The sequence below is a fragment of the Ovis aries genome, chromosome 2, assembly GCF_016772045.2.
Source record: "Ovis aries strain OAR_USU_Benz2616 breed Rambouillet chromosome 2, ARS-UI_Ramb_v3.0, whole genome shotgun sequence".
Taxonomy (NCBI): domain Eukaryota; kingdom Metazoa; phylum Chordata; class Mammalia; order Artiodactyla; family Bovidae; genus Ovis; species Ovis aries.
The window spans coordinates 30759324-30786397 of NC_056055.1; the positions used below are offsets into that span (position 1 = coordinate 30759324).

At 46.9% G+C, this 27074-nt stretch overlaps 1 protein-coding gene and 1 long non-coding RNA gene across 10 annotated transcripts in view; one reads left to right on the forward strand and one right to left on the reverse strand.

The window, feature by feature from the left end:
• Nucleotides 1–3930, reverse strand: part of LOC105607122 (uncharacterized) — a 78051-nt gene extending 74121 nt beyond the window's left edge. The window contains exon 1 of the long non-coding RNA XR_009599526.1: nucleotides 3828–3930. This is a non-coding gene — a long non-coding RNA (uncharacterized LOC105607122). The remainder of the gene's footprint in view (nucleotides 1–3827) is intronic.
• Nucleotides 1–27074, forward strand: part of PTCH1 (patched 1) — a 69933-nt gene that overhangs the window by 2083 nt on the left and 40776 nt on the right. For 2 of the 9 annotated variants that reach the window (XM_012116602.4, XM_027964232.2), the window contains exons 1-2: nucleotides 5626–6669; nucleotides 8311–8503. In XM_012116602.4, the coding sequence (XP_011971992.2) occupies nucleotides 6472–6669; nucleotides 8311–8503 (391 nt within the window). In that variant the 5' untranslated portion in view covers nucleotides 5626–6471. Of the gene's footprint in view, nucleotides 1–5625; nucleotides 6670–7394; nucleotides 7626–8308; nucleotides 8504–9055; nucleotides 9147–27074 lie in introns of those variants that run through there. The other 7 variants (XM_027964234.2, XM_060410857.1, XM_042243051.2 and 4 more) reach the window with 4 other exon arrangements.

The window sequence follows — 27074 nt, forward strand, 5'->3', positions numbered from 1 at the left end:
ATTTCAAACTCACTGAGAAGTATATCTAATTTCTGGTTATGACCTAGTCATAAAGTAACAAGCTATTTGAGTAGGAATTAGCACCATTTGGAATTATTTTGTGAAAAAATGACTTAAAAAATCATCTTCAATTTTCTACAGATAGAAAAACTAATGAGGCAAATCAATATAGATTGAATAGATTAAAATATCTGTCTTCCCTATTTTGTCCTTTCTCTCTCTCTCACACACACACCTTTTATTTTCTCCCGCCTCTGCCACAGTGTATAAAGCCCTATTGAGACGTGTAGGCGTGATGTGTAAACCGGATTAGCAGTATGAAAGAAAGACACACAATAAGCTGGAATTGTTTTACTTCCCTTTCATTTCTCATGCCTATATCTCTAATAAATTTGTTGCTCCAGCAGTGGGTCAAAGGGATCATGTTGCTCAGCTTCTTTTTCATGCAAGACCCGATGGCAGAGATCACTGAAATGAATGGTGTGCCTTCTGCCAAATGCAGAGTTTGATATGGATATATTAGATGAGGAGATAGAGACAAGGAGATGGACAGAAGAATGTTAAAAGTTTGGGTCTTTCCAGAATACATCTCTGTCTCTTAAAGTAATGTGGCTAAGAAGATACATAGACAAGGGAAGAAATAAATATAAGGGTCAATGATGTTTTCTTTCAAGTTCATTGTAGACTGAGCATTTTCTCTGCAGTTAGTGACATTCCTAGCAAGAGAATACCAATCGCTTTGGCACCACAGAAAGTCTAAGTCCCTTTTCCAAATTAGTATGTGTATCTGGAGTAATAAACGTGAAGAATTCCGGGACCTTCTCCGGACATCTCCTTCTACCTCTACCACCAACCCCCCCCTCCCCCCGTCACCCCCCACCAAGCTCACTGCAAGTACACACACACAAAAAAGCCAGTGCTCCTGGGTTTGTGCTGTAGACCCCTCATTTACTCCTTTGTAGAATTGGGAGCAGCTTCCCATTAAAGGAGATCAGGGGTAATTAGCAGCATTATTTTGACAAGTTGGCTAGAGCTGTTCCCTTTCCTCCAGTTCTGGGGAGGGGGAAATACGGGAGGAAACAGAAGGTTGAAGGGAGAAGGGGAGGGGAGTCATTCTTAAGGGGGTTACATTCTGGGGCTGCTGAATTGGTTTTTTCCCTCCCCCTTTTAGACTCATTTTTTACCATCACCTTTAAGCAAATATAAAAGCTGCCAATGAAGAAATAATAAGGCACTCTTAAGGAGCCAAAAAATGGCTTGAATTGAGTCAACTCTTATCCAAGGTACCTGCTTTGAACTGCTCAGGTTCTGGCCCTTCACGCACATCCAGTGCCCTGGGCTCTCTATCCACAAATAGAATATCACTTTAAATCCCCAATTCTCTCCCCACCGCAGCCTCTCCACAGGAATACTTGTGGGACTTAATGTAATGTTTGCAATTCTTTGCATTTGTGGAAAAGAGTACTAAGCTCAGTAGATAAAATTATAACATGGCCCAAAGGTCAAATTACTAGAATACATCTACTCCTTCATTCATTTGTACTCTGCAGATATTAGCTAAATTACATTAGATTTTAAAGACCTAATTAGTTGGATCTGAGAAACCAATGAAAAGTCAAGTTCCAGCCTGGTTTCTCATTACTCCACCAAGTGCAGCTCCCACAGTTTCTTATCACTGGAATGTCCAAACACAAAGGGCAGATGTTTTATTTCAGTGTCATCATTGGGATAATCAGATGTCATTTTTGAGATGTGTGTGGTGTGACCATGGTTATTTGAATATTGGAGTAGAGAAAAGATATAAAGGAATCATATTTTAAGAGTCGAAAGAATGTGTTTTGAAAACTACAAATTTCAATGAAGTCTTGGATCATGACAGAGAGACCAAAATGACAATTGATGCATTGAGATGGACTTTACTTGGAAAGGGAAAATGGGACACTCAAGAAAGAGGGCCAGCAACTCCTGCTGGTTGAAAAGGCACCAAGCGTCTCACTTGTTCAGTGCAGAAAGGGCACTAAAGAGATTTTTCCCAGCAGACACCTTTGCAGCCCTGGCTCCTGTCAGCCTCCTCTCAGGTCTGGAGAATCCTGGTTGAAGTTAACAAACCCGGTGTGGCGCAGCGGTGCCCTGCACAGGGCATGCATATTAAAGCCGACAATGCTTACAAATGTAAATAAGGGCAGATTGATTAGGAACAACATTATCGCTGGGAATGTCGAACTCACATGCATCAGCAATGAGGCAAATTGGGGGCAGCCTCAGCCCTGACCACCCAAGTCGAGCAGGCTTTTACATTGGCTCCTCTTCCTTTCTTAAAACGTTACAGAAACAAGGCCAATTAGATCCTCAAAGTAATTCATCTCCGTGTATGAAAAAAGCAGACCACAGGGGAAGCGGCCACTGGGGGTGGGGAGATTAAGATAGCGCTTGTTAGAGCCCAGGCTGGGGATTGCCGTCCTGGAACCCATGGTAGAATTTACAGGCCGAGACTATTGTCTGAGATACTGAAAAGTTAACCTATCAAACAGCGGGTGAGGGGGCTAAGGGAGCTGAAAACCCCAGAGATCAGTTTAGGAATTAAGTCAAACCCAGGGAAATGAGCCCGAGTGAAAGAGGTTTTGTCATCGAAATGGTGTACAGGTAGCTGCGCGGGGAGTAATAGGAAATTGTTGTGTGTGCATAGCTTATCATTTCATTTTAGAATTCCATAATCTATACTGAAATTGCAATAAAGGAAAAACTAATGTTTTGGTCTGAAACATTGTATAGAATTTCGTAAAGAAAAACATAGCCCTGCCTATAGCTACATGGTTACCTTTGCCACACAGCAAGCCTCATATATAAGACTGACGTGTCTTTTTAGGGGTACCACCCCCAAAACCTTTAAAAATTAATTTCCAGCGGCACGCACAAAACGGTTTGACTTGAAACGTCAGTAGAACCATTCAGTGAAAAAAAACAAAATAATATATCACGTGTCCCGATATGCTATTTACCAAACATAGTAAATACCAGGATATTGCTCAAAGATTAAGCTTGCTCTCAGTCGAGCCCAATATTCCTGCGATCTTATTTATTAACGTACTGTCATTTGAAATGCACGCTGCTTGTCTTTTCTGAATTTTCGCAACCCTTCCTAGAGCCGCTCACAAAATCACGTGCTCCTTCGGAGTTTTAAGTTTTGAATTTACGCGCTGGTCGGGTACTCAGGTCCTCCTCCCGATCTCGTGAACACCACCTCAGACACTTCTACTGTCTTTGTCTCTTTATTCTGCAGGACGACCCATCCAGCCCAGGGTACTGCACGCGTTTCGCCAGTTTGGGAATCAGAGGGCAGGGCCTCCCAGTGAAACCAGGAAGGAGAAAAGGCTAGAGGGAAGGTGGTGAGGCCGGTAGGAAGCGGAGAGAAGGGGGAGAAAAACAGGGAGGGTGAAAGAGGAAGGAGAAAGGAAAGGGGAGATTGAAAGAAGGAAGGAGGGGGGAGCCGCTGAAGAGGAAGTAAGGCGGCTGGGAGGGCTGGCCGACTGGCCCCCTGCGGGAGCCGCGTGGGCCGTCCGGGTGGCCGGCGCGCCGGGTTGCAGTTCCTTTCGGGACGGGGCCACTGAATGGGAAAGGACCCGACCGATAAGCTATTGGCCGACCACGAGGAGGCCGCGCAGGCATTGGACGACGTAAGGGGGCCGGACCGCCTTCAGGAATGTACTACGGCGCGTCCGGCACGTCCGTCCGCGCCGGTGGGGCGTGCGCCTCCCTTGGGCTCCCAGGAGCCAGCGCTGGAGACTTGGAGCCCGCCTGGCGCTAGCCTAGCGCATCCAGTTCCCTACCTGCTTGACCAGGGTTGCGCAGGAGTGGGGGAGTCCGGAGCTCGGCGCGCTCGGACACGCGCGCGCTCAATAGGCCTCCGGGCCCTTGGAGCGCGCGCCGACTGGGCCTTAGGTCACGTGGTAGCGTGGGCTCCGCCTTCTACCCTGCTCCTCCCCCTTTCCCTCCATCTGGGTTTCTTTCTTTCCTTTCCTTTCCTTTTCTTTCTGTGTGTGTTTTTTTTTTCAATGAACACACACCGTGTGCATCTTAAAGCCACACAGCCCTATTTCACGGCTTCAGTCGGCTACTTGCTGCAGGGAGTGCCTCTGCAGTTCAATACTGTTTTTAAAAAAGAAAAAAAGTGGCGGTGAGGGGAACCAAATACTAAAATGAGACAGAATAGAGAGTTTGTGGGTCTGGTCTCTATCTCGGGGAGGAACTTAACTTGCAAAAGAAAAAAACTCTCCAAAAAAAATTTTTTTAATAAAAATCGGAGCCGTGTAGGCAGTTTAATTTGTCTCTGACCCCAGGATCCACCTCCGACTCGCAGGTTTTTTGCCCCAACGGGAAGCGAATCCCCCTGATGTCTCCGTGACACTGGCTGCAGTGTCCGGACAAGTCCTCGCAATCGGCGCACAATTTGTTTCAAATGAATCCTGCATCAAAGCCTTTATTCTTTATGTCACGCTACTATTAAATATAACAGGATGCGTACCAGTTTGGGAGGAAAGGTTTAAAAGATTTTAAATAAACAGGGACTTGTAGTTAATGAAAAGGGAGGAGGGTCCAAATGAATCCAAAATAAGAAAGCTTTTCTCTCTTTCTAAAGAAAACATTTCTGTTTCTCCGGTTGTTAAAAGGATTCTGTTGTTTCTTCTCTACAAACGTCGCATTAAAGATTCAAATAAAAACGCCTCTGCCTTCACGAGACTGCTTCTGTGTCTGGATTCCACGTTTATAAAACACTGACTCCTTCAAACCTGGACTGTGCTGCTGTGGGGTTTAGAGAGGGAAAACGGAGAGGGGGGAGCGAATTTTAAGAAAAGGTGGCTTTTCCCAACGTCCTTACTCTCCTCTTTAACTTTCCATTTTGTTTATCTTAATGCGAGGCGTTGTTCCCTGCGAGAGCCCAAGTCTTCTCTTTGGTTATAAAAGAAAAGAGAGAAGGGGAAAAAAAAAAAAATCTGGCACACACTGGCGCACTATCCACCACCCTGTCATTATTGGTGCAGGCCTGGGAATTCAAGCTGGACCTCCCAGTATTTGCTGCAGCTTGAGGCCAAGGTGCCTCTGAAAGGGTTTTCTTTGAAGAAATTTCTGAAATTGTTTAAGCGCTTTAAAAAATATTACATTTCCCCCCGTGTCTATCGCGAGGCAAATACTCGTGTGTGTGTGTGTGTGTGTGTGTGTGTGTGCGCGCGCGCGCGCACGAGCAAAGCATCTTACAAAAAGAAGACACTGTTGAAAAGAAAAGGAATAAGAAAGAAAGGGAGGGGGAGCATTCCTTAATGGAAGTATTGCATGCGAGAAGGTTGGCGCTCTCGGAGGCTCCCCCCGAAGCCCGGGATGCACACACTGGGGTTGCCTACCTGGGTGGTCTCTCTACTTTGGTGAGCTGTTGCTAAGCAGCTAATAATAGTCATGTTTGCTGAGTAATTTCTGCCCTCCGCGAGCCAATCGCGTTGCAGAAACCCAAGCCATCTGACAGCCCCGGGGGCGGGAGCTCCAGCCTTTTTCTCTTTCGCTCGCTCTCTCCCCCTCCACCCCCTCCCCTCCTCCTCCTCTTTCTCCAAATGGAGAGAGTTCTTTTTTTTCTTCTTCCATCTCATCTATTGAATCAAGGAGCTGCTGCGGCCGCTGCCCGCTGCACACACACAGAGCGGAGTCCCCAGGTCCCGGGAGCGAGAGAGGCGCGCTGCACTGGGGCAGAATGGTCCAGCGGGTCAGCGAGGAGCACAAGAAAGCAGAGTCCGGGACCAAGCAGCCACCGAGAAGCCAGCAGCCAGAGCGCGAGCAGCCCGAGCAGCCCGAGCAGCAGCTTCAGGAGCCGCCACCGCCAGCAACAACCGCCGCAACTGCAGCGGCGGCGGCGGCTGCCCCGGCCCGACAGCGCTGAGACCCGCCGGCCGCCCACGAACCCCGCGGCGGCGGCTCTGCCTTTACCCTCCGCGGCCGCTCGGGCTACCCGTGAGACGCCGAGAGAGTCAGCGAGGCCGGCGGGAGCGGCGGGGATTTGCTGGCGCTTTCTGCAGTGAAGGGGTCGCGGCGCGGGGCGGGAGGCGGTAGGGGGAGTTGGGGACAGCCAGGAGCGCCGCGCGAGCGACCGAAGGACAGGCTGGCTCCACGCGCCGGCTCTCGCCCTCCGGAGAACTGGATGTGGGCAGCAGCAGCCGCAGAGACCTCGGGACCCCCGCGCAATGTGGCAATGGAAGGCGCAGGGTCTGACTCTCCGGCAGCGGCCGCGGCCGCAGCGGCAGCAGCGCCCGCTGTGTGAGCAGCAGCAGCGGCAGCAGCAGGTCTGTCAACCGGAGCCCCAGCCCGAACAGCCGGCGGCCAGCAGCGTCCTCGCTAGCCGAGCGCCAGGGCGCGCCGGGAGCCCGCAGCGGCGGCAGCAGCGCGCCGGGCCGCCCGGGAAGCCTCGGTTCCCGCGGCGGCGGCGGCAACATGGCCTCGGCTGGTAACGCCGCCGAGCTCCAGAACCGCGGCGGCGGCGGCAGCTGCAGCGGGGCCCCGGGCCGGCCGGCCGGTGGCGGGAGGCGCAGGCGGACCGGGGGACTGCGCCGCAATGCCGTGCCGGACTGGGACTATCTGCACCGGCCCAGCTACTGCGACGCCGCCTTCGCTCTGGAGCAGATTTCCAAGGTGCATTTCAGTCTCTCCTCTCCTCCCACTCTCTCTTCCCTCCTCTTCCTCTTTGGAATCGTCCCCGCCACACACACACACACACACACACACACACACACACACACACACACACACACCTCCAAGGGGGGAAAAAGACAAGTGGGGATTGAAAAATTCAAACCCTCCCTCCGGTCCTGGGAGGAAAGGGCTGTCGGAGGTCTGCAGGGGGTGGAGATTGTGTGTGTGTGTGTGTGTGTGTGTGTGTGTGTGTGTGTGTGTACGTACGCGCCCTCCCCAGCGTGCCTTTTCCGGAGCACTGGAAAGCGGTCCACAGTGGACCACCTCAAGAGCCGCCACAGCGCGGCACTGCCCGATGCCCCTAAGCCCCCTCCTCCTGCGCCCCTGCCCCTATTTGCAGCCTGAACCCCTGTAATACTGCCACATTTCTTAACATCTTGGAGGGGGAGGCGGAGTGGAGAGAGGCGGAGAGAGGAGAGGGGGAGGAGGGAGCCAAAATAAAGGTGGTTTCCTTTTTTGGCAGCCGGTTTTGCTTTTGTTGAGCATGAAATCTCTGCTCCCTTAAAAATTATCCTCGGAAGAGGGCATCTCCCCTCTTCTTTTCCAATTTTTGAGCCACTTCTTCTCAGTGTGCGGGGAAAGGGAAGTTGTAAACAAATTGCCACCTTAAATTCGCGATGCTGGTCTGCGGAGCGGCCGGGTTCATTGTGTTTACGAGGTTCGCTGAAATGTGTGGAATCTGGGGAAGGCAAGCACCCAGACAGGGGCCCGCCGGGGCTGCGGCCAGCGCCGGGGAAACGCCGCCGCCGAGAACAGCCAGCACCCAGCCAGGACCCCCGACTGCGTCGGCCTGGGCTCTTCCCTGAGCACTCGGCTGCTTTTCGCGTTTAACCAGAAGGGAAGGGAGAGGAGGGAAAGATCCATGTGGCTGCCCTCTTCCGATCACAAATATTGTCGTAAGTTGCAGATGGCTGCCCCATTTCCTAATTCAGCTCACACGGCGTCTCCCAACGCCATGGAAATGCATCGCGAGTGAGCTCCGGCGCCCACGCTCACCACGTGGATCCCAATTTACTACCAAGTCGGGCGGGGGAATCAGAATGGGGGAGCCCGCCATACATTGTTCCCAAAGCGCTCTTGTATCCAGTCCCTGCCCTCGGCGGAGCACCCCGAGAAGGGTGAAGGCTGGGGCAGAACTTGCGGGCAAGGGTGCAGTGGTTTGCTTATTCTTAAATGGGCTCCATCGCAGGGATTACGCAGCCCCTCCCTTCCCGGACCGGTGTGAATATTTCCTGTATTGAATAGAGTCTCTCCTCACTGCCTCGGCTTCCTCTTGTTCCCGCAGTCCCTCTTCCCAGACCTTAAAGTCACTCGGGGATGCTACGCAGGCTGCGCGTGGGGGCGCCCCTGCTGTGGCCGAGGTGCAGCTCCCACGCTGCAGCCTGACTTTGATTTATGACTAGCCCCCCCTCCCCACCCACGCCGCTCGCGTTTCCTCTGGCCGACCTGGGTTCCAGCCCGCAGGGCACCCCCCCCCCACCCCATGCCGTCGCGGGATGCCGGACGGGTGCGCGCAAGCGGGCGTGGACGCGCGGCCCGCGACTCCCGGGCGCTCACTCCTCCCTTCTGCTTCATCCTCAGGGGAAAGCTACTGGCCGGAAAGCGCCGCTGTGGCTGAGAGCGAAGTTTCAAAGACTCTTATTTAAACTGGGTTGTTACATTCAAAAAAACTGCGGCAAGTTCTTGGTTGTAGGCCTCCTCATATTTGGGGCCTTCGCTGTGGGATTAAAGGCAGCTAATCTCGAGACCAACGTGGAGGAGCTGTGGGTGGAAGGTAAGAAACTCCGCGCCCGCCGCGGCGCCCTCTCGTCCCCCCAACCCGGGCCCCCTTCCCTTCCTTCCAATTGATAAAGATATTTGCCAGCATACACCTAGATCCTTTCTGTGAAGAGCGAAAACCCCCTGCCCGCACCAGGGGGAATTGTTTATTGTTTGGGCGCCTGGCCAGGAGCCAGGCCCGTCCGACAAAGGCCGCGCTGTAATCTACTCCGGGAGCTGCGCTTTGCGAGGTGTTGTGGGAGAGAGTGGCGAGGGCGGGCCGGCGGGGGCGCACGGGGGGCCCCCTCCGCGGGACAGACCACTCCGCTCGGCCGAGGGGGCCCCCAGGTCCAGCCGCCAGCGCCGCTCGCCTCCGCCGCGCGCCCAGCCGCGGCCAGAGGAAGGCGTCTGCGCTCCCTGCTCGTGTCCTCAGCTTCCTTCCCTCCCCCACCCCCACCCACGGCGTCCAAAGAGAAAAGAGGGTGGGGGCAGAGAGAGGCCACCCCTCTGGCTGGAGGGAGTGTGCGCGCCCCCGGCGGCCGCGGCCGGCGCGCGGAGGGCGGGGGGCAGGAGCAACCGGGCCTGCGGAGGCGGCGGCGTGTGTGGTCCTGTTTTTGGACAGCTTTCAACTCTTGGGGAAAAAAAACATTTGTCTCAAGGTACAAAAAAAAGGGGGGGGTGGGGGAAAAGGAGTTAAAAAAAAAAAACAGTAAAGCACAGAGTGGAACGCTTGTTTGCAAAGTAGATTAATGTTTCCTCGCGGGTGGGGGCTTTTAAAATGGAATTATTCTGGGAGAAGGCAGTGTTTTGCAGGCTGAGAGAATTTTAAAAAAATGTGTTTTAAGAGCGCGGGTTTGGAGGGAGGGGCCATGGGAGCTCTCCAAAGGTTCTGCCAGTCTTTTATCCACATTTCTCAATTTGGGGGTTCTTGAAGTCTTTTTTTTTCCAAGTGGTTGTACATTTAGAATAGATCACACATAGACAGAGACATACGCCGCCACCGCTGACGGAAACATTTTACATTCTTTTTGTAAATCTGTTTGATTCAGGGGTTTGGGGGGGGGGGGGGGGGGGGGGGGGGGGAGGAGGGTTGTTTTTATTTTCTGAGGTTTTTGTTTATTTGTTTGTTTCTTTTTGGAAAGTAACTTTGTTGGTGTTTGGAAACATTTAACTCCTGAACCCTACCTAGGGAATCTCTTATAATCAGATGGGAGAGATGGGTTGAGGTAATTATGTAGATACTTCAAACCGGAATATCTGAGGCATTCCTAGTGATATCTAAGACAAAATTTGGAAGCCTAAGAGTACATGCATGATTGCATAATTGATCCCTCTTCAGAATACTCTTGGAGACCTAGCCTTGGAGAATATTAAATCTTGCCTTGTTTGTGAAGATTCAGCTTTCAGTGTTTTGCAAGCATATGGTGAAGTCTTTAGTTGAGAAGTGACAATTAAAATAATAGTCCAAATAATTAAGACCAGAAAACATTCTTGCCTTAAGTAGCTTGGTAATTAATACAACAGTTTTCTTTGGATTGAATCCATGGGGTAATTTACCTCAAGTCAGCGCCTCATTGTCATTAGATAAAAGAAGGGTTTTATTAAGCACATATAATGTCTTAACAGCAAGTTTACTGTGCATCTGTAATGGTCCTAGCACAGTGCTGGGCACTGAAAGGGACACTGAAGATGTGAGACACACTCCCTGTGCACAAATTCACACACTTAAAACTGTTAGAGTTGAATGTCGGACTTGCATTAAATTTGAAAGTTAAATGGCAAAAGAAAAAACCTTCCATGGCGGTGGTGAGGCAAATTAGGGTAACCTAGAGCAGAGGAGGGAGGGAGTTCTAAGCAGAAGCTCAGAAAAGGGGTCAAACAAAGGCCCAAGCTGAGTGGACAGCAGCAGTGGAGGCCCCCTGTGTGGCAGGGATAGGGTGCAGTAGCTCACTGGGGCCCTGGACCATTCAGAAATGATGTGATTGGCTAGACTGTGGGGAGCTACCCCAGGTTCTAGGGCAGAGCAAGAGATGAGTAAATTTCTCTCTGCTACTTGGACCAACAAATTTGTTGAGTGTCGATGATGATGACAAAAGACCATATCTTGTTGTTTTGAGCAAGACTTGCCAGTAGATTTTTAATAAGTTGATAGACAACGTTAACTTATTTGTGTGAGTGTGTGTTAGTCCAGCTCAGTCGTGTCCAACTCTTTGTGGCCTCATGGACTGTAGCCCCCCAGGCTCCTCTGTCCATGGAATTCTCCAGGCAAGAATACTGGAGTGGGGAGCCACTCCCTTCTCCAGGGCATCTTCCCAACCCAGGATCAAACCCAGGTCTCCTGCACTGCAGGCAGATTCTTTACCATTTGAGCCACCAGGGAGTTCAGTTCAGTTCAGTCGCTCAGTCGTGTCCGACTCATTGCGACCCCATGAATCGAAGCGCGCCAGGCCTCCCTGTCCATCACCATCTCCCGGAGTTCACTCACACGTTCATTGAGTCCATGATGCCATCCACCCATCTCATCCTCTGTCGTCCCCTTCTCCTTCCCAGCATCAGAGTCCCCCACTTAATTGTATAACATTGTATAAATATTTTTAGAAGTAACTGCTAAGTTGCTTCAGCCCTGTCCAACTCTGTGTGACCCCATAGACGGCAGCCCACTAGGGTTACCCCGGTCCCTGGGATTCTCCAGGCAAGAACACTGGAGTGGGTTGCCATTTCCTTCTCCAATGCATGAAAGAGAAAAGTGAAAGTGAAGTCACTCAGTTGCATCCGACTCTTAGTGATCCCATGGACTGCAGCCCACCAGGCTCCTCCATCCATGGGATTTTCCAGGCAAGAGTACTGGAGTGGGTTGCCACTGTCTTCTCCCTTTAGAAGTAACTATGTTTGTGCATTACATAACTCATTTCAAGTCCTGGGAGGAGAAACATGCTGGGGCTCTAGCTTAGTGATAGAGTGCTGGGGAATGACACACCTGAGATAAGACTCATTGTGCCTACTTTGGACCTCTGAGCTATTTTCCTTCCCATTCTGTTTTAGCACTTTCAGTGTGGCTCACTGATTCTTTGGCCATATACTCCATACTATCACTTGTTAAACAACTACCCTTACCATTTCTATTATCACATGCCTTACCACTCAATAGAGTAGCTATCTATTATCTTTATTTTTATAACCTGGTAGCCTTTGTAACATTTTTTTTTTACTAGATGATTGAATTATTGTCCTATTTTATAAGTGAGAAATTATGGATCCTCTGTGTCTCCATGTCCACCATGCCTACTGGTGACTTAAGTCAGCCTGGTCTCCTGTTGCCTTGACCCTGATTTGCCATTCCTTCATTCCATACTCAATTCTTCCCCTGTAGAAGTAACAGTTTCAGAAATATAACTAAACCCAACCAAGGAAGCCACCATACCATTTTATAATTTTAATTTAAATTCAAAGTAGAGGTAACAATGAGGAAGTCTTGTTTGTGACATAGTGAGCTTAGTGTTTATATCAACAGCAAATAATGGAATTATTTGCTTTTCAGAGTAAGAATTCTCTGCTATCCTAAACTTTAGTAAAATGAGAAGTAACTTGGAATGTAGGTTAATTTGCACTTTAGTGTCTTAGGTACATTCTTCATCACTATCAGCAAAGAAGTCTGTTAGATAGTCATTTCTTAATAGAGACTGCAGATATTCTGGACATGAACAAGGGTGCTTGCTACACTAAAGAAATCAAGTGAATGGAGGTTGCATATTTTCTTAGTTAAAAAGCAACAGAAGAAAGGTAAGCATAAGAGATTTCAAGGAGAGAGAGTGCTGAGGAACAATTTGGAAAATGTTATTTCTTCTGTTGATAAAAATTAACATGCATATATGCAAAAGCAACTATACATCTGTACACAGGTACATCCATATCTAGATAAGATTGATTTATAGATAATGTATTAATATCTTCATTTGCCTTTATATCTGTGTATACACATAGACTTACTACAAGTATCCTCATATCTGCCAAAATAATGTTATCTTTTTAATATAGTCAGCAAATTAAAGGAATCCACTTGATAGGCTGTATCTTTGATTTGGCTTTCATGCTTTGTTTAACATGCTGAGGAAACATGGCTTTATAAAGATGGTTTGAATACATTGGCCACAATGTGCAGCCCATATAATCTAGATAAGGAAGATGTTTTTTATGGCATTGGTGATAAGAATTCTTTGATTCTGTAGTTACAATGTTCATACAATGATTGCTTTTTAAGAAACTGTCAATCTATATTAGGTGCTAGCTTGGGTCTTAAGGTTATAGTATTTGCAAGTAAAAAAATTTCAAATCTAGATTGCTTGTGAATGGAGTCCTGAGGGTGGGTGAAATAATATGTGGAATGTTTCAGTAACACCAGCAAGTGGCAGCACAGTCAGGGAGAGAGTGTTACTTAAAAATACTCATTCAGCACGTGTTCTCAGTGACTGCTCTGTGTCAGGTACTGCCTGAAGCTCCAGAGTGATGTTAGTGAAAGACCATCGTCCCTGTCCTCAGGGGACTTCCACTCAGCAGACACACAGACCAGTGGCAGGATAGCAGGGGCACCTTGTGGGACAGCCCTGAGGAAGGGGGCCTGAGTCAGGGTCAGTTAGGGGCAGCGCTGGTTCTGGGGCATTCCAGGTCAAAGGAACAGCATGGGCGAAGGCTCAGAGGACAGGGGTGTGGTCTCTGGGAGAACTCCCAGTGCTTACCTTTGGTTGGACCTCAGGTTTGAGGTGGGACACCTTGAGTCTTGGAAGGTCCAGCTGTGTAGCAGGAAGGTCTCTGATGTGTGCAGGGTGTTTGGCAGGTGGTGTCAGCGGGGACTTGCCAGATCTCCCTTTAGCCATTCTTTGCCTGCCTCAAGGTTTACACTAGTGTATTTGGCCTCCAGCTCCCTCCCTGGTACCAGAGAGCTTCCCCTGGATCTCATAGAAGGAAAATGCTTTCTTTTTAATCTTGCCCATTTCTCTGTTGGTTTTTCATTTTTGCTTAGCGCTTCTGTCCTTCTGCCTCACTAAGTATCTACCCCTCCACTCCAACCCTCTCTGAGACATGAGTTTGTTGTCATGATTCTCCAGTGACAGAACATTCATTTATCTTTTTGAGCTTTTTGGTTTTTTCTCTAAACATTGCCTCCTTTACTGCAAAAGATAACAGCCTTGAAATGAATCCACATTGTCTTGTGTTTGGTTATTAACATCTCTGGAGGCCAGTATCAAAAGAGGAGGACACAAGTTATAACTTGTTTTTTTTTTTTTTTTTTTAAGGCAAATGGACTTTTTTTTTTTTTTTTAATGCTTGCTTGATATTTCTAAGTGCTCTAGAGTTTGTAGTTGCCAGCATAAACCTTCAGTGTTCTTGGCTGTTTTTGGCTCTTAACTTAGGCAGTTAGAGGAGATAATGGAGCTTCACCTTTTCAGTTTAGAACAAGGTTTGTCACTGTTGACATTTGGGGCTGGATGATTCTCTGTTGTGGGAGCTGTCCTGTGCACTGTAGTATGTTTAATAGTATCCTTGGATTTTACCCACTAGATGCTGGTAGCACTCTCCTGGATGTGCTAATTGTGTTTCTATTCATTGTCAAATGTGGGGGTGGGGGTTGCAAAATTGCCCCAGTTGAGAACCAGTGGTTTAGATAATAGGTAATAGATTGCAGATTGGAAGGCTTTTGTTGCAGCCATAAATGCAAAAGCTTTAAGATAACTCTCCCTCCCTATCCCCATATTTACTGACCCAGGTATCTAACTTTTTTCACCCAAATAGTTTAAATTTTTGATTATCCTTAGAATTATATTAAGTAGCAAGTAAAAACATCATGAAAACTTGAGAACAGGTGGGGATAGGCCATAGAAGAAGGGAGAAGTGTTATATTCGGATACTTTCTTTTCCTTTGGGTAACTTAATTTTGCAGATAGACCTCACTGGATTTCCAACACAGTAGACTGAAGGTTTTTAGCATGAATGTGACTTTACAAAAAGCAACAAAAGATACCACTGGACTTTGCTCATACAGCAATAACAGCTCCTTTCGGAAGCCCACATAGTACATGGGCTCTTGATGATCCCATTCTCCAGATGTTCCTGTCACACACTGCTTTTCGCCAGGTGCTCTTGTGCAGCAGAACCAAAGAAACAACGAGGGACTGAAGCCCGTCTGCCAGGCAAGCGGTGCACAGGCTCTGCTGTTACTGCCAAGGTTATCAGCCAAGTTTCTGGTTTCTGGGGCTGTCAGTTTGGGGGTTTTGGCATTTTACAAAGGAGAAAAAGAAAAAGGCAACAGCTCCTTTCTGCTCCTTGGTCCCCTAGGCACTTTTAAAATGAAGACTATGTGTTTTAGATAGTTATTGATTGATTCTAACAGTGGGCACATACATGCAGGTGGAAACAATTGTGGCATATCGTTCAGATCTGGAGAAAAACGATCAAAAAATAAATGCCCAACAATAAGTGCTTTAAAAATAACAGATTGCCTCAGATGCCATCTTCCTATGGCAGCTGACCCTCTAAATCCTTATATCTCTTTGGTGCCTGCCACTCTTGACCCTCTGACAAGTTTAGAGGTCACGCTGGGCGATGGAGTGTTTCAGATATGTGGAACGCTGCTTGGAGGTTCCAGAAGATGACAGCTTCCAGATGTATGAACCGCCAGATCAGTTTGTTTGGATTATGCTCCACAGCTGATGGCGAGATTAACGCTGGCTGGACAAGCTATGGGAGATTTGTCTGGTTTCCACAATGCCATGTTTATATTTCATTGGGATTTCTCCTTCAAAGCTGACCTCCCCGTGACCCCTGCAGCTCTGTCCACTCGGGCTGAGCTGTAACTTGTCTGCCCTCCTTCTCTTATTTGGGGGGGGGGTGGTCACAGTTAAGCAGTGGAAGGGACTGTTTATATGGCTGCCCCCCTACTTTGTTCACACCAGTAGGACTGAATCTGCCCAGATTTAACTCCTGAAGAGTAATCTATTCAACTGGTTGAGAAGAGGGGAGTGTTTTATTTTAAACTTTTTTTTTTTTTTTGGCTTTTAAAACAAGTATGGAAATAGTTTAAATTATTTGAGAGGAGACCAGATTTTATAGAAACCATTTCGCAAAAATATACTATTTTCCAGCACTATTTTGACACTATATTGAAAAAAAAGGTTGAGAGAATTGTAGCTATGTGAGACTTCCCTAAATAATTGCCATACTCGAATGATTCTATTATTAAAATACTGTTGTTTGCTTTGCTGCTCATCGGTCCCCAGAACCTTTTCTCCGTTCTGCTTCCTCCCTCCTCCGTCACCTGTATCTTTGCTCTTCTCCCCTCCTCTCTACTCTCTCCCTCCCACCTGTCCGTCTTCCCACCTATTCATAAACTGCCCGAATCCAATCCTAGTGGCTCTCTGGAATTACTAGTGTGAAATCTGAAATGGTAGTAAATCTGGTTAATCACAAACTGACAGGAAGGAATTAGGAAGTGTATTGTTTCAAATCAGCTGTGGGAGATGCTAGATGCAGAGCTGCCATCTGTATCTTTAGGGGTCTTAGGTTATATGAGGGTTGGTTTCAAGACTGTTTCTTTGATGGGGTCTTATCAGGAGACGTGTTTCTCCTATTGAAGAGTCATGGCATTTCAATGAGCTTTTGAGGTAACTTTAGAGTCCACTGCACAGAGGAGCTTGGTGCAGGCTGCTATCCATGGGGTTGCAAGGAGTCAGGCACGACTGAGCGACTTCACTTTCACTTAGAGTCCACTGATGTGTGGACTATGAAACAAGTCCTAGTCCCCTGTGCTTAATGTGTGCCATATGAATGTGAAGAATTGGGCCCCATAGTATTTCTGAGATGGTAAGTGAAACACACATCATGACATTCCAGCCCAGGTGTTCCCCGGGTGGAACTCTCATCAGAACCAGAGGTAGCATGTAGCCTGGATAGAGGTGGAAGAGGACAGGTTTCCACATCCAAATTTTGACTGATGCCACAGCATTAGATGGTCTGTCCTCATGAGAAATCTCAGTTGACATCCCGGAATGCAGACAGCTCTGCTCATGAAGGCATTTCTGGCAGCCCAGAAAGAGGAAGCTCCCTGGGATTTCCTTGGTGGAAACCTACCTCGAATACACAGTCATCATCAGGGTCACCAAAGTATACGCATTTTTATTACTCTTTGCTTCTAAACTCTACATTTAGGAGCTTTATGGTAATACTTCTTAGATTTTTTTTTCTCTTAATTGGATATAGGGTTGTTATTTCCTTCACTACAATATCTCAGTTTTTCTCCGTATGTCTTTAAGTTTGACAGAAATAACTAGCCTTTCAAAACAGCAGAATGCTGCCATTGAGGAACTGCTTGACTGTTGAGCGTTTTAAGAGTTCTGTTTACAGAAAGATGCCTCCTGTCCTCAGTCCCTTCAAGACTGTGACCATTTTGTTGTACTGGGGGCTTAGAGCGTAGTTGGAAAAACAGCTGTCATGTATTAAGGAAACTCGTTGGTGGGCAGTCAGGTACCTGCTAATGAGTGACAAGTTTGTTGTTGGAGAGATTTATAATGTGGAGGCAGGGCCTTATTTCTAATCCAGAAACCCAGGTGTGAGTAGGCCCAAATGATCCACACTGCATGTGAGTCCCAAAACACCACTGGCTATGGAGGCAAGGCTAGTGAGAAGCAAGCCTCCATACTGCAGCACAAGCTTTATCTATTATAGTTAAAGTAAATGAAAAACAGTAGACTTCCGCAATTTAGCAACCAAGATAGTCTTCAGTTATCGATGAAGCATATATGAAAGTAAACAAAAGGAGCTGGACGTGGGCTTTGTTAAGTCAATGTGCATGATTTTTTTTTTCCTTTTAAATCATTGCTTAAGGGCTTCTGGCCCCTAGCTCAGGAATCCTGCCCAAAAATGCCAGATGTATTACACAGTCAAGTACTGCAATGTAAACACTCCTCTGTGCCATGAGACAGGGTGGTCCACCTCCTGTTTAAGAAGAGCGAGAGACTGAGAGGGGTAAGCCTTCTACAGTGAGCACAGTAGTGATCCCATCATTTGTATTTTTAGCTGCATAGTCAAGACTTGAAACTACAAAAAACCTAGATGAGTTAATACGTTGGACTAGTAAGGAAAAGCAACTTGAATTGGGATGCCAAGGAGAGAAAGATGTGGCTTGGATAATGTTCCTTCATTGAGTCAGATAAATTTATATAAAATTGAACAGAATGGTGGGGTGAGCTGATAGGAAGAAAGCTATTGTCTTCATAGCAACATCCTCAAGCTACTATGAGCCTTACCCTTATTATCTGCTGCAAGGAAAAGCCAGCTTCTTTCACAATCTCTTTATGCTGGTTGGTACACCTTCTGTGTGTAAATCTAAGATTTATCACAAGACTGTTCTGGTCTTTTGTAGCCGGGGTGGGGGTGGGGTAACCCAGGTTACACTGCAAAATGAATGACCTTCCAGTTTGCTCCCAAATTCTAAATTTAAGTAAAGAATTTACTGTTTATGATCATTTGGAGGTGAGAAAGCAAGCACTTCGGGCCATCCCTTCAGTAGAATGTATCTTATGTGCTGTGGGCAGTTCAAGGAAATTGGAATGGCTAGACAGATCTGCACACCCAAATAATCAAATACTAAGCAGTGCTTACAGTGATTAGACTCAGGGTTTTTAAAAACTAATAGGAAAGTGTTTTGTGAGTTAGGAGGAAATGGGGTTTCAGCTTGGACTTTCAGCTTGGGAATTGTTGAAACTACCTATGATAATATTACCTTGGTTTAATAAATCCGTTCTGTAGAATGATCTGAGAAAATTGCTTTAAGAAACATGATAAAAAGAGGAACTTTGAGATTAAGGAAAATGTAGGCTTTTTGACTCTCTCCTGCCCTCCTCCCTCCTCCCTTCCCAACCACTTTTTTTCTTGTTTCTTTCTCTGAATTCTCCCATCTTCCCCACCCCCATTCCCTCCCTTGATTTCCTTTGCTCCTGCAGTGGAGAAACCAGAAAATCTCACAAAATAGATATAAGTATCACACAGTATCTTTTTAAATAGAAACTTTTTGAAAGATAAAATAAGAATTTTCCCAAACTACTTTTAAGATATTCTTCCTCTTACCTGATTTTCCCCCTTGAGAATCATTCAGTGTTGTAATAAATTAAAAAAAATGATACCATCATTTTAATCCACACATGATCCAGAAAAGAGCTGCACATGTTTAATACCTTGCTTAATTGCAAACAAAGCTTGCAATTTGAGAGAATTGGGATTAGGGCTAAATATCTATTAACTGCTCTTTCTAGAGATTTGAGGGATAGGATGACCCTTTTTTTTTTCTTTTTTTTTTTTAAATAGGCTACAGTTTCACATGGCTTCCAAAAGAAATCTCTCTCCCTTTTTGTTTCCCACACCAATTGATTTATCATTTTGCTTGCAAGCAGATCCAGAATGTTAGGGCAAGAACACACTCACTTTTTTCTCGTAACTTTTTTGTTGCGGACCGAAACCAGTTGACTTGAATAAATTTTTCTGAGGCCTGAATGTAGCCAGCAACGTGGAAAAATCTTGCCATTCAGGGCCGTCTGAATGTACATTTCAGCCACACAGTAAGCTGCATTGGTAGGCACTGGACTGCTAAATACAACCATTTTTCGCAGCAGCGAGTTAGACAGGTGATTAGCATAATTAGCACCGAGCAGCTATACATATGGTAATGCTGAGTGTGTAAATGCCAGCTGCGGTGTAAAATTTATGTCAGGGGTCGGCAGGGCTGTGCGAAAGTATTGTGTTCCAGCTGCAGGTCAGGGCCGCCAAAGCTTACCTCCTTTTCTCTTGTTGGTGAATACACCAAACAGAAGAGAAAGACAGAAATATAACAGATACGGCTTTGATGGAACAGCCTGGTTCTGTGCAAGAAGCACTGTTCTATAAAACACACGCACACACTCACACACACTTGCAGAAATCCCATTACTTTCTCTACAAATTGTATTTCCTTCATGCAGGGTCCACAGGAGTGGTGGCGGCCAGGATGGGAGGTTTGGGTAGGTGAATGGGCCAAATGATTTCACGGGAAGAAAACTTTTCTGTCGGTGAAAGTTTTTAAAAGGAGTTTAAGAGTTGTGCTCTTGGTTTCGTCCCCCATCCTCTTGTTTCCCCTGGCTTGCCCCACCCCGATTCCATCCACTACTTGTGTCCATGGTGTTTTCCTTCAGATTAAATGGGGAAGCCTCCCCTCCTCCCTGGGAGAGCTAGTGCAGGCATCTCTAGAAGAATGAGAATTGACCACCATGGAGGTGTTTGTTCACCTTGAGCATAGTAAGGTTACAACACTCTCTCTTCTCAGGCTGCTTGACTGGTTTTAGCAAAGGGCTGGAAGAAATGCTGTCTTGGTAGCTATGCTCAGTGACATTCCACCTACTGCCACTGGGAGACCCACGAAATTCTTTATGGATAGGAAAAGAATCGGGTAGGTTTCTTATTTTAAAAAGGAGACAGTCTTCAGTCGTTCATGTCCTTTGAAATGTACCACAAGGGACTTTATTGCTAAGAGGAGTTGAGGCAGTTTTGCCCTGGAAGCATTTTTTCTGCCACCTCCCCGAAGCCCCACTTTTCAGTTGGTGGCTGTAGGGAGTGGTGGTGGTGACAGAATATAGTTCACACCATGCTGACCTAGTGATGAAACTTCCTCACAGCACCAGGGGGTCCTTATGCATCGGGCCCCTAATCCAGCTAATCCTGATGGCAACACAATCATGAAAGTGGCCCCCAATGACGTGCGTCTCCCCACACAGATGCAAGAGGGAAGGGTCAGTGCAGGAGATGGAATTCCACAGGGACCAGGGAGCCTCTGTGCGAAGGTGGGGACTCATATCGTCTCCCCCACCCCAAGCTGCTCAAGTAGGAGGCCAGTGAAAAGAAGCTCAGGCTGGATAATGGCAAGGAGACTGTTCAGAGCAGAGAGGTGATGTCAGCCTCACAGAAGCCCGGGAGAAGGGAACTGGGGTTAATGTTATGCAACAGCCTGAATGCTAGATAGAGAGCCTGCAGCTTTGCAAAGGCATTCAGTTTTGTTGTTGTTCAGTTGCTTTGTATTTTTATTTTTTTAAATGAAGATATTAGGAGGACTTAAACTGAGAACTTAGAACTTGATAACAACAGGCTGTCTTTGGTCCCTGATTCTTCTTCCCGGTCCAGCATTGCCTCTGAGCAAACATGCCACTCTGTGTCGGACCCTCCTGGGCTTGCTCAGCTCCTGCAGAAGGATGGGACTGGGGTTTACATCTGCCTGCAGTAGCATTTGAGCAGTCGGGGGAAATCACTGTAGGGCCTGGGACAGTTCACAGCTGGGCAAGTATGCACTTAGAGATAGAGCCAGGCTCCACTCTGCCACATTCTGCTGGAAGCCAAGGACATCTTGAGCTCTGCAGGCTTGACTTCACTCGGCCCCTCTTAGGTGGGGTTGACCGCAGCCCTCATTTGCTGCAGCAGCAAGAGACCAGTGAAGAATGGGCCTCCTGACAGACACAGTGTCATCTTGGGAATTGGTGGCCCTGTAAGAAATACTGGGTGGGGGGTGGGGCAGTGCAGGCAGCAGGTCCAGTGTGGGCAGAGCGCTGGGCTGACCTGATCGTGTCCGACAGGGCGAGCGGGAGGCTTCAGGAAAGCCATTCAGAGGAAGCAGCCCGGGTGGGAACAGATGGCACCGCAAACAGCTGGTGTGGGGGGCTAGTAGTAAGCGCATGCTCAGAGCTACTGCTACCACAGCACTTGGCCCTCCTCGTCCCCCAACGCAGTCCCTGGGGAGGCGTTGCAATGTGTCTGTCCGGCTCTTGTCTTGTTTTTGCTGTTTTCATGGCACTGGGCTCTGTTCATGAAGACAGATTCTCTTTGGGCTATATGACTGTAGCATTTTCCCATGGCAATACCCAAGGGCACAATCCCACCAGGAGGAAAAAAAAAAAAAAACAGCCTAGAAGCTTAAGCAGCATTTGGCTAGTCATGAATAAAAGAGATGGGTTGAAGAGTGACTGAAACTCACAGCCCAGAAGTTTTCAGCCCATTGCCCAAATTACTGAATCTTCATTTTTTTCCAGTTTAGAAAATGAGCTGGTGCTAATAATTTTACAGTTACACTCTTTTAGAGATGTGTACTTTTTCATGCTCACAGTTACCAATTGCAAGATTGAAAAGAGGACCTGAAGCAACTAAAGGGGGGAAAAAAATCTGTCTAGAGGCTGTTAGATAATTCATGGGATTAATCAAATGCAAATGCCCCACTTGCATATACACAGACCCCATTTTCTTAATTGGACTCTGAGTGGGTACTTTTCAGGCTGAAAGGGTCATTTGTTTTGACTGATTGACTTTTGAGGCTTTGGGGAGAATTAATATCTTATACAGATGACTGCCTGTTCCCAAGGCTCTGTATTGAGGCTGTTCATTCATTTATTCATCCGACACACTGAGTGTGAGCCGAGGTGAGTGGGCAGCGGACAGTTCCTCCCTGAAAGGACTTGGAATTTATTGGGAAAAACACTTCGGTTGGTCCTTCAGAACATCTTTATGTGAATTACAATACGCTTTTGGCAAAAGCTTTTTGCATGAATGCCATAGATGTTTATTAAGCTCTGTGCGAAAGGCCGTGCTGAGGAAGGATCCCGCAGAACATCACAGGGAACGTCTGAGGTCTGCCATGGACTGGAAGGGCACTGACCCGGAGGTATGGACCCCTGAGCAGAAGGGTTTCCCACCTATCTAATGGCCCTTCTTCACCTGGGAAAATTATACTTAGTTGAATTCGGAGAGGGAAGGATCAGCCTAACTTGATGAAGAACTTTTTTGCAGAAGTGATCCTTTGTACACCACTTCTTTGAAAAAACTGGTTTAAGCCTCTGATTTCTGAAAAATGAAATGGTAGACTTTGTAGGTCAGGAGGCTTAGAGCTGTGCGCCCTCATCACTCTGCTCCTCTAAGACAGCCCCTCTGGGGACCACAGGAAAATGAGGCCTGTTCATTGCTGCCCTTGGAGTCCTATGGGGGAAAAAAAAAAAAAAAAAAACTATCTCCTTGATGGTGGTAAAAAAATCTGAGAGGTAACATTGCTGTCCTTTAAATAAAGATAGCAATTATTCGTCCTGTGTAATTCTAAAAGCTCTATTGGTGGTCTGGTATGTGGAATTGGGCACTCCTCAACTCATGTCCTCGGCTGGTGCACAGAAGCCCCGAGGTTTGCAGGGCAGTTGGTTAAAGGTTGACTCCACCTTTGCTATCAGCTGGGAACCTTGGGCAAGTCACCCAAACTCTGCACCTGTGTTTCCTGCTCTGTAAAGGATGGGTGACAATATATGCCCTTCAATAGACAAACTAATGGAGGGCTGCTCAGCTCCTGGTTAAGGGTTTGGGAAACTTCACCTAATTGTCAGTCTTCACACAATCCTGTGAGGTTAGTAGTGTCATTTTTACCCCACATTACGGAGAAGGTTACTGAGACTCAACTACATCCCAAACTTCAGCTCCTTGAGTGGCAAGGCTGGGACTCAGAACCCAGGTCTTCTGAGCTCTGTTCCTATCGCCTGTCCACCTACCTTGCTCCAGCTTGATGGGGTGGGTAGCACTAAGCAGGGAAGAAATGGCAGCCTGCTCTAGCCTTCTTGCCTGGGAAATCCCATGGACAGAGGAGCCTGGCAGGCTACAGTCCATGGGGTCGCAAAGAGTCAGACACGACTTAGCAGCTAAGCATAGCACTGTTACTACTAAGCTGTTTCAGTCATGTCTGACCCTGTGCGACCCCATAGACGGCAACCCACCAGGCTCTGCCATCACTGGGATTCTCCAGGCAAGAACACTGGAGTGGGTTGCCATTTCCTTCTCCAATGCATGAAAGTGAAAAGTGAAAGTGAAGTTGCTCAGTCATGTCCAACTCTTAGTGACCCCATGGACTGCAGCCTTCCAGGCTCCTCCATCCATGGGATTTTCCAGGCAAGAGTACTGGAGTGGGGTGCCATTGCCTTCATAGCACAGCACTAAGCAAAATGTTTAAAGATACGTAAATAATGACTGTTGAAGGGCTTTGCAAATGGAAAGCACCGCACACATAGAAACTTTATTTTGTGTCCTAGGATCCTCAGTATCAGTTTTCCTGAGTCTTGTTCAAAAAGCTCAGTTGTTATTTTGTTGCTTTGTTGAGTTTAGGAGAAGGAAAAATTAAGAGGACTTCAGACTGTGATAGAGGTGCATAATATTCTTGCATCAAGTTTATTTTTAATTCAGGTGCCTGTCAGGTAGCTTTGGTATTTTTCTCTTTTTGTTGCACGGGAGTCTTAATTTTATGTGTTCTTTGCAGAAGGATTAAGAAATAGAGATAAACCTCCCCCTGCAAAGGGAAGCAGGTAAACGTTAGTCATAAACCACCACATGGTAATAACCATGTTCACATGGCTGTATCCCCACATCTATATGACAAATGATGGATCTTATGGGTCATTCTGCTCAGTAGTCAAAAATGACTATGCAGTATTGCACAAATACGAGATTATTTTTTAAGTAATAATGAAGGACTTTGACCTTGACGATGGTAAAGAGAAGGGAGCAAAACATGTCCCCCATACCACACCTGTAATTTTGGTCACCTGAAATGGCTTCCTGAGACCACAGCTCCACACTTGTGCATGGTGACCAAGATAGGAAGACAAGGATCATCTCGGGGACCGTCACTGAGCTGTGATTTTAGGATAGGCATTTGCTAGAGGAGCAAAAGTCAGTAAGTCCGTAAAACTGCCCTGTCCAGAGGGGCTTCTGTTTCTGGTAGCTTCTTCCAGAGTGCTTTGACTGAATACTAACGTAAGACCATGTGAACGCCGTGTGGTTTATGACACAGGTTCACCCGAGAAGGAGCTCAGTCTGCCAGAGCAACCAAGTGAGTGATTAGGTCATGGTCTCACCAAGCTCCAGCCATTCTTGCCTTCTTTCTCTCCCCGCAGCAAGGCAAACCTGAGGACTTTGTGATTGCTGGTTCTTCTGGCCAGAATGCTGTTCCCCAAGCTCTTCCACATCAACGTCAGCAGTTCTTCCTTCTAGGTCTTCCTGGCAACTCCATCTGAATTGGCCCTTCCCCTGCTCTCCACCACCCAGTAACTCACAGGGCATCCCCATCTTGATTTCCTCCTTGGTACTTGTCATGCCATGAAGCTACCACACATCAGTTTGCTTGTGTACTGCCTCTTTGCTTCACTGGCCAGAGAGCCTCTTGGAATTGTCTTAGCCACCACACACCCCGGTGTGTAGCACAGAGCACTTGACCCCTGGCTGAATGGTTTATGGCACAACTATTTATCAAAGCAAGTGGGTATCAACTAAACTTTTTAAAAAGTTACTAAATAGTTTTTCAAAAACATTCGTATTTGTTTGTGTAAGGTGAAGTATTAAGTAAAATATGGTCACATAATATGGAAAAATAATTTAACAGTACTCAAAAGTAGGACATAGCATAGCCGGTTGAGGAAACTTTAGAATTCAGAGTCCTTCACCTCTAGTTGTTAAATCTGCCAGTGAGAATAGTATTGGTTGAAACTGGTTGTCACATTAGTGAAATATTCATATTTATCCCTAGAGCAAAGAAGTGGACGAGCAAAAAGTCTATAGATATGACAAGTATACCCCTTTATTAAAATGTAGGTGTTAAATATACATCTTAAAAATTTTGAAAAGATGGTGTTATATAATTCCTACCTTGTAGGAAATAGCATCATTTCTGAAACCAACTGTGATAAATTAATTGATCCATTATCAGGTTGGTCTAGAAGAGTTTTAAGTTCTTAGCAGCATGAATCTTGCATTCGATTTTTATTTTTGTGTGCATCCTCTCAGGTCGTCACCATATTGGTTATAGTTACAGGCAGCTTCTTGGCCGGGGTGGTGGGTGGAATGTCTGTGGTCCTACTTTGATGTTGTTTGTTTTTACCGCATGGTTTTAACTCAGGCGACATTTTAAGCTTCAGTAAAGGTAAAGCAAGTACTACAACTTTGTAAACAGAATGAGAAATCATGTACTATGCCAGTGTTTAAGGAGGCAGGTAGAAATATAAATGATTGATATGTGTAGAGCATTGATGTCTTATGTCCAGAGAAAAGGAAGCGACTGAGCTTGCTTTTTTTTGAAAAGGCTATTTGGAGCTCCTTGGTGTGCAACTCTGTGGTTTTCTGAAGTGACCTCTGGACTAGTAATTGGCTTTTTTTTTTTTTTTTTGGCCTCAAACAGCTTTTCTATCTCTGGAGAACGTGGATTGAGTGCAATTTAGTTCACTAGCTAATTGGTTGAAATAATGCATAGTGATTCCTGCCAGAAGGAGCCAGACCCTGCCTGCAGGCAGCTTTAGTGGAGGATCCTGAGAAGGCCTGTGGCGTTATGTAAATTCTTCCTCTATTGCAAGTTGTTTTCTAGGTTTTCCTATGGTCTTTAACTTTGCATTTATTGCTAGGGCCTCAATAATTCCCTGGGCATTTATCAAAATTTTCTACAGCATAGCCAACTGATCATTTCTCTATCTCTTCCCCTCCCTCTCCCCCCTCTCTTCTCCCGATCACCCCTTCCCACTTAACCTCCCCTCCCCCTTCCTCTTCTCTCTCGAACACACACAGTATGTTCAACCTCACCTCGCAGAGTTCTGCGGTGGCCTTGGCCATCTGCGTGAACCTGCACAGATGACCCTGCCAGTCTGCAAATCTGGACTAGTTTTCCTAATGAGGGCATTATTTGCTTTTTATCCTGCTCTCTTGTTTATAAAATATGCCAAGAGAACTAAACAACCCGCTGTTCCCAGTACTTATTTACTTGCTCAAACCAAATGTTTATGTCCTTGAATACTAAACTTGAAGAAAAGCGATTTCTCCTCGTGGGAAAACTGAGGTGATCCTTGAGGGTTCTTTCTGAAAGATAGCTGAAGGCCTGCTTTTCAGTAAACATTCAGCTTACAGTGCCTGTAGGAACTGGAGCGTGTGGGTGCTCCAGGATTCTCTTACGTTTGCTGCCCCTGTGGGCCTTCCCTCAAAGCCCTGACTTACCCATGTTGAATCAAAGCAGCCTCTTCAGAGCTGCTTCTCACAGCGCCCATCCATGCCCACAGCCCATCTGCGCACACAGCCCCGCTGGGAAGTGAAACTCCCTTCTGCCATATGTTGCAGCATCCTGAGCTCGGCATGTACTAAAGCCCTAACTCAAGTATAACCTAGGACCCAAGGAAGAAGACAAGCAGTTTTTAGTAACAGCGTTACTTGGGCTTCGTCGTGCTGGCTTTTCTCATGCCCAGCCGTGGCTGCTTGCTGGAGATTCTGGGGCGGGGGTTCAGACTTACTAGGGAAGCTTCCAGAACACAGGCAGACCACCCCCAGGTGACTCAGAACCTGACACCTGTGCTTTCTGGATGCTGAACACGTGAGTCTGAGAGAGCAGGTTCCAGGGCCTCCCAAGACAGCCATGGCGGATCCATGTGGTTCCTCTCAAGTGGGATTTGCCCTTGTGCATCTGCCATGAATCACATTATTTATTTTCTCCTGGCAAGTTTTGTGCTAAATACACATTTGCCACCTTT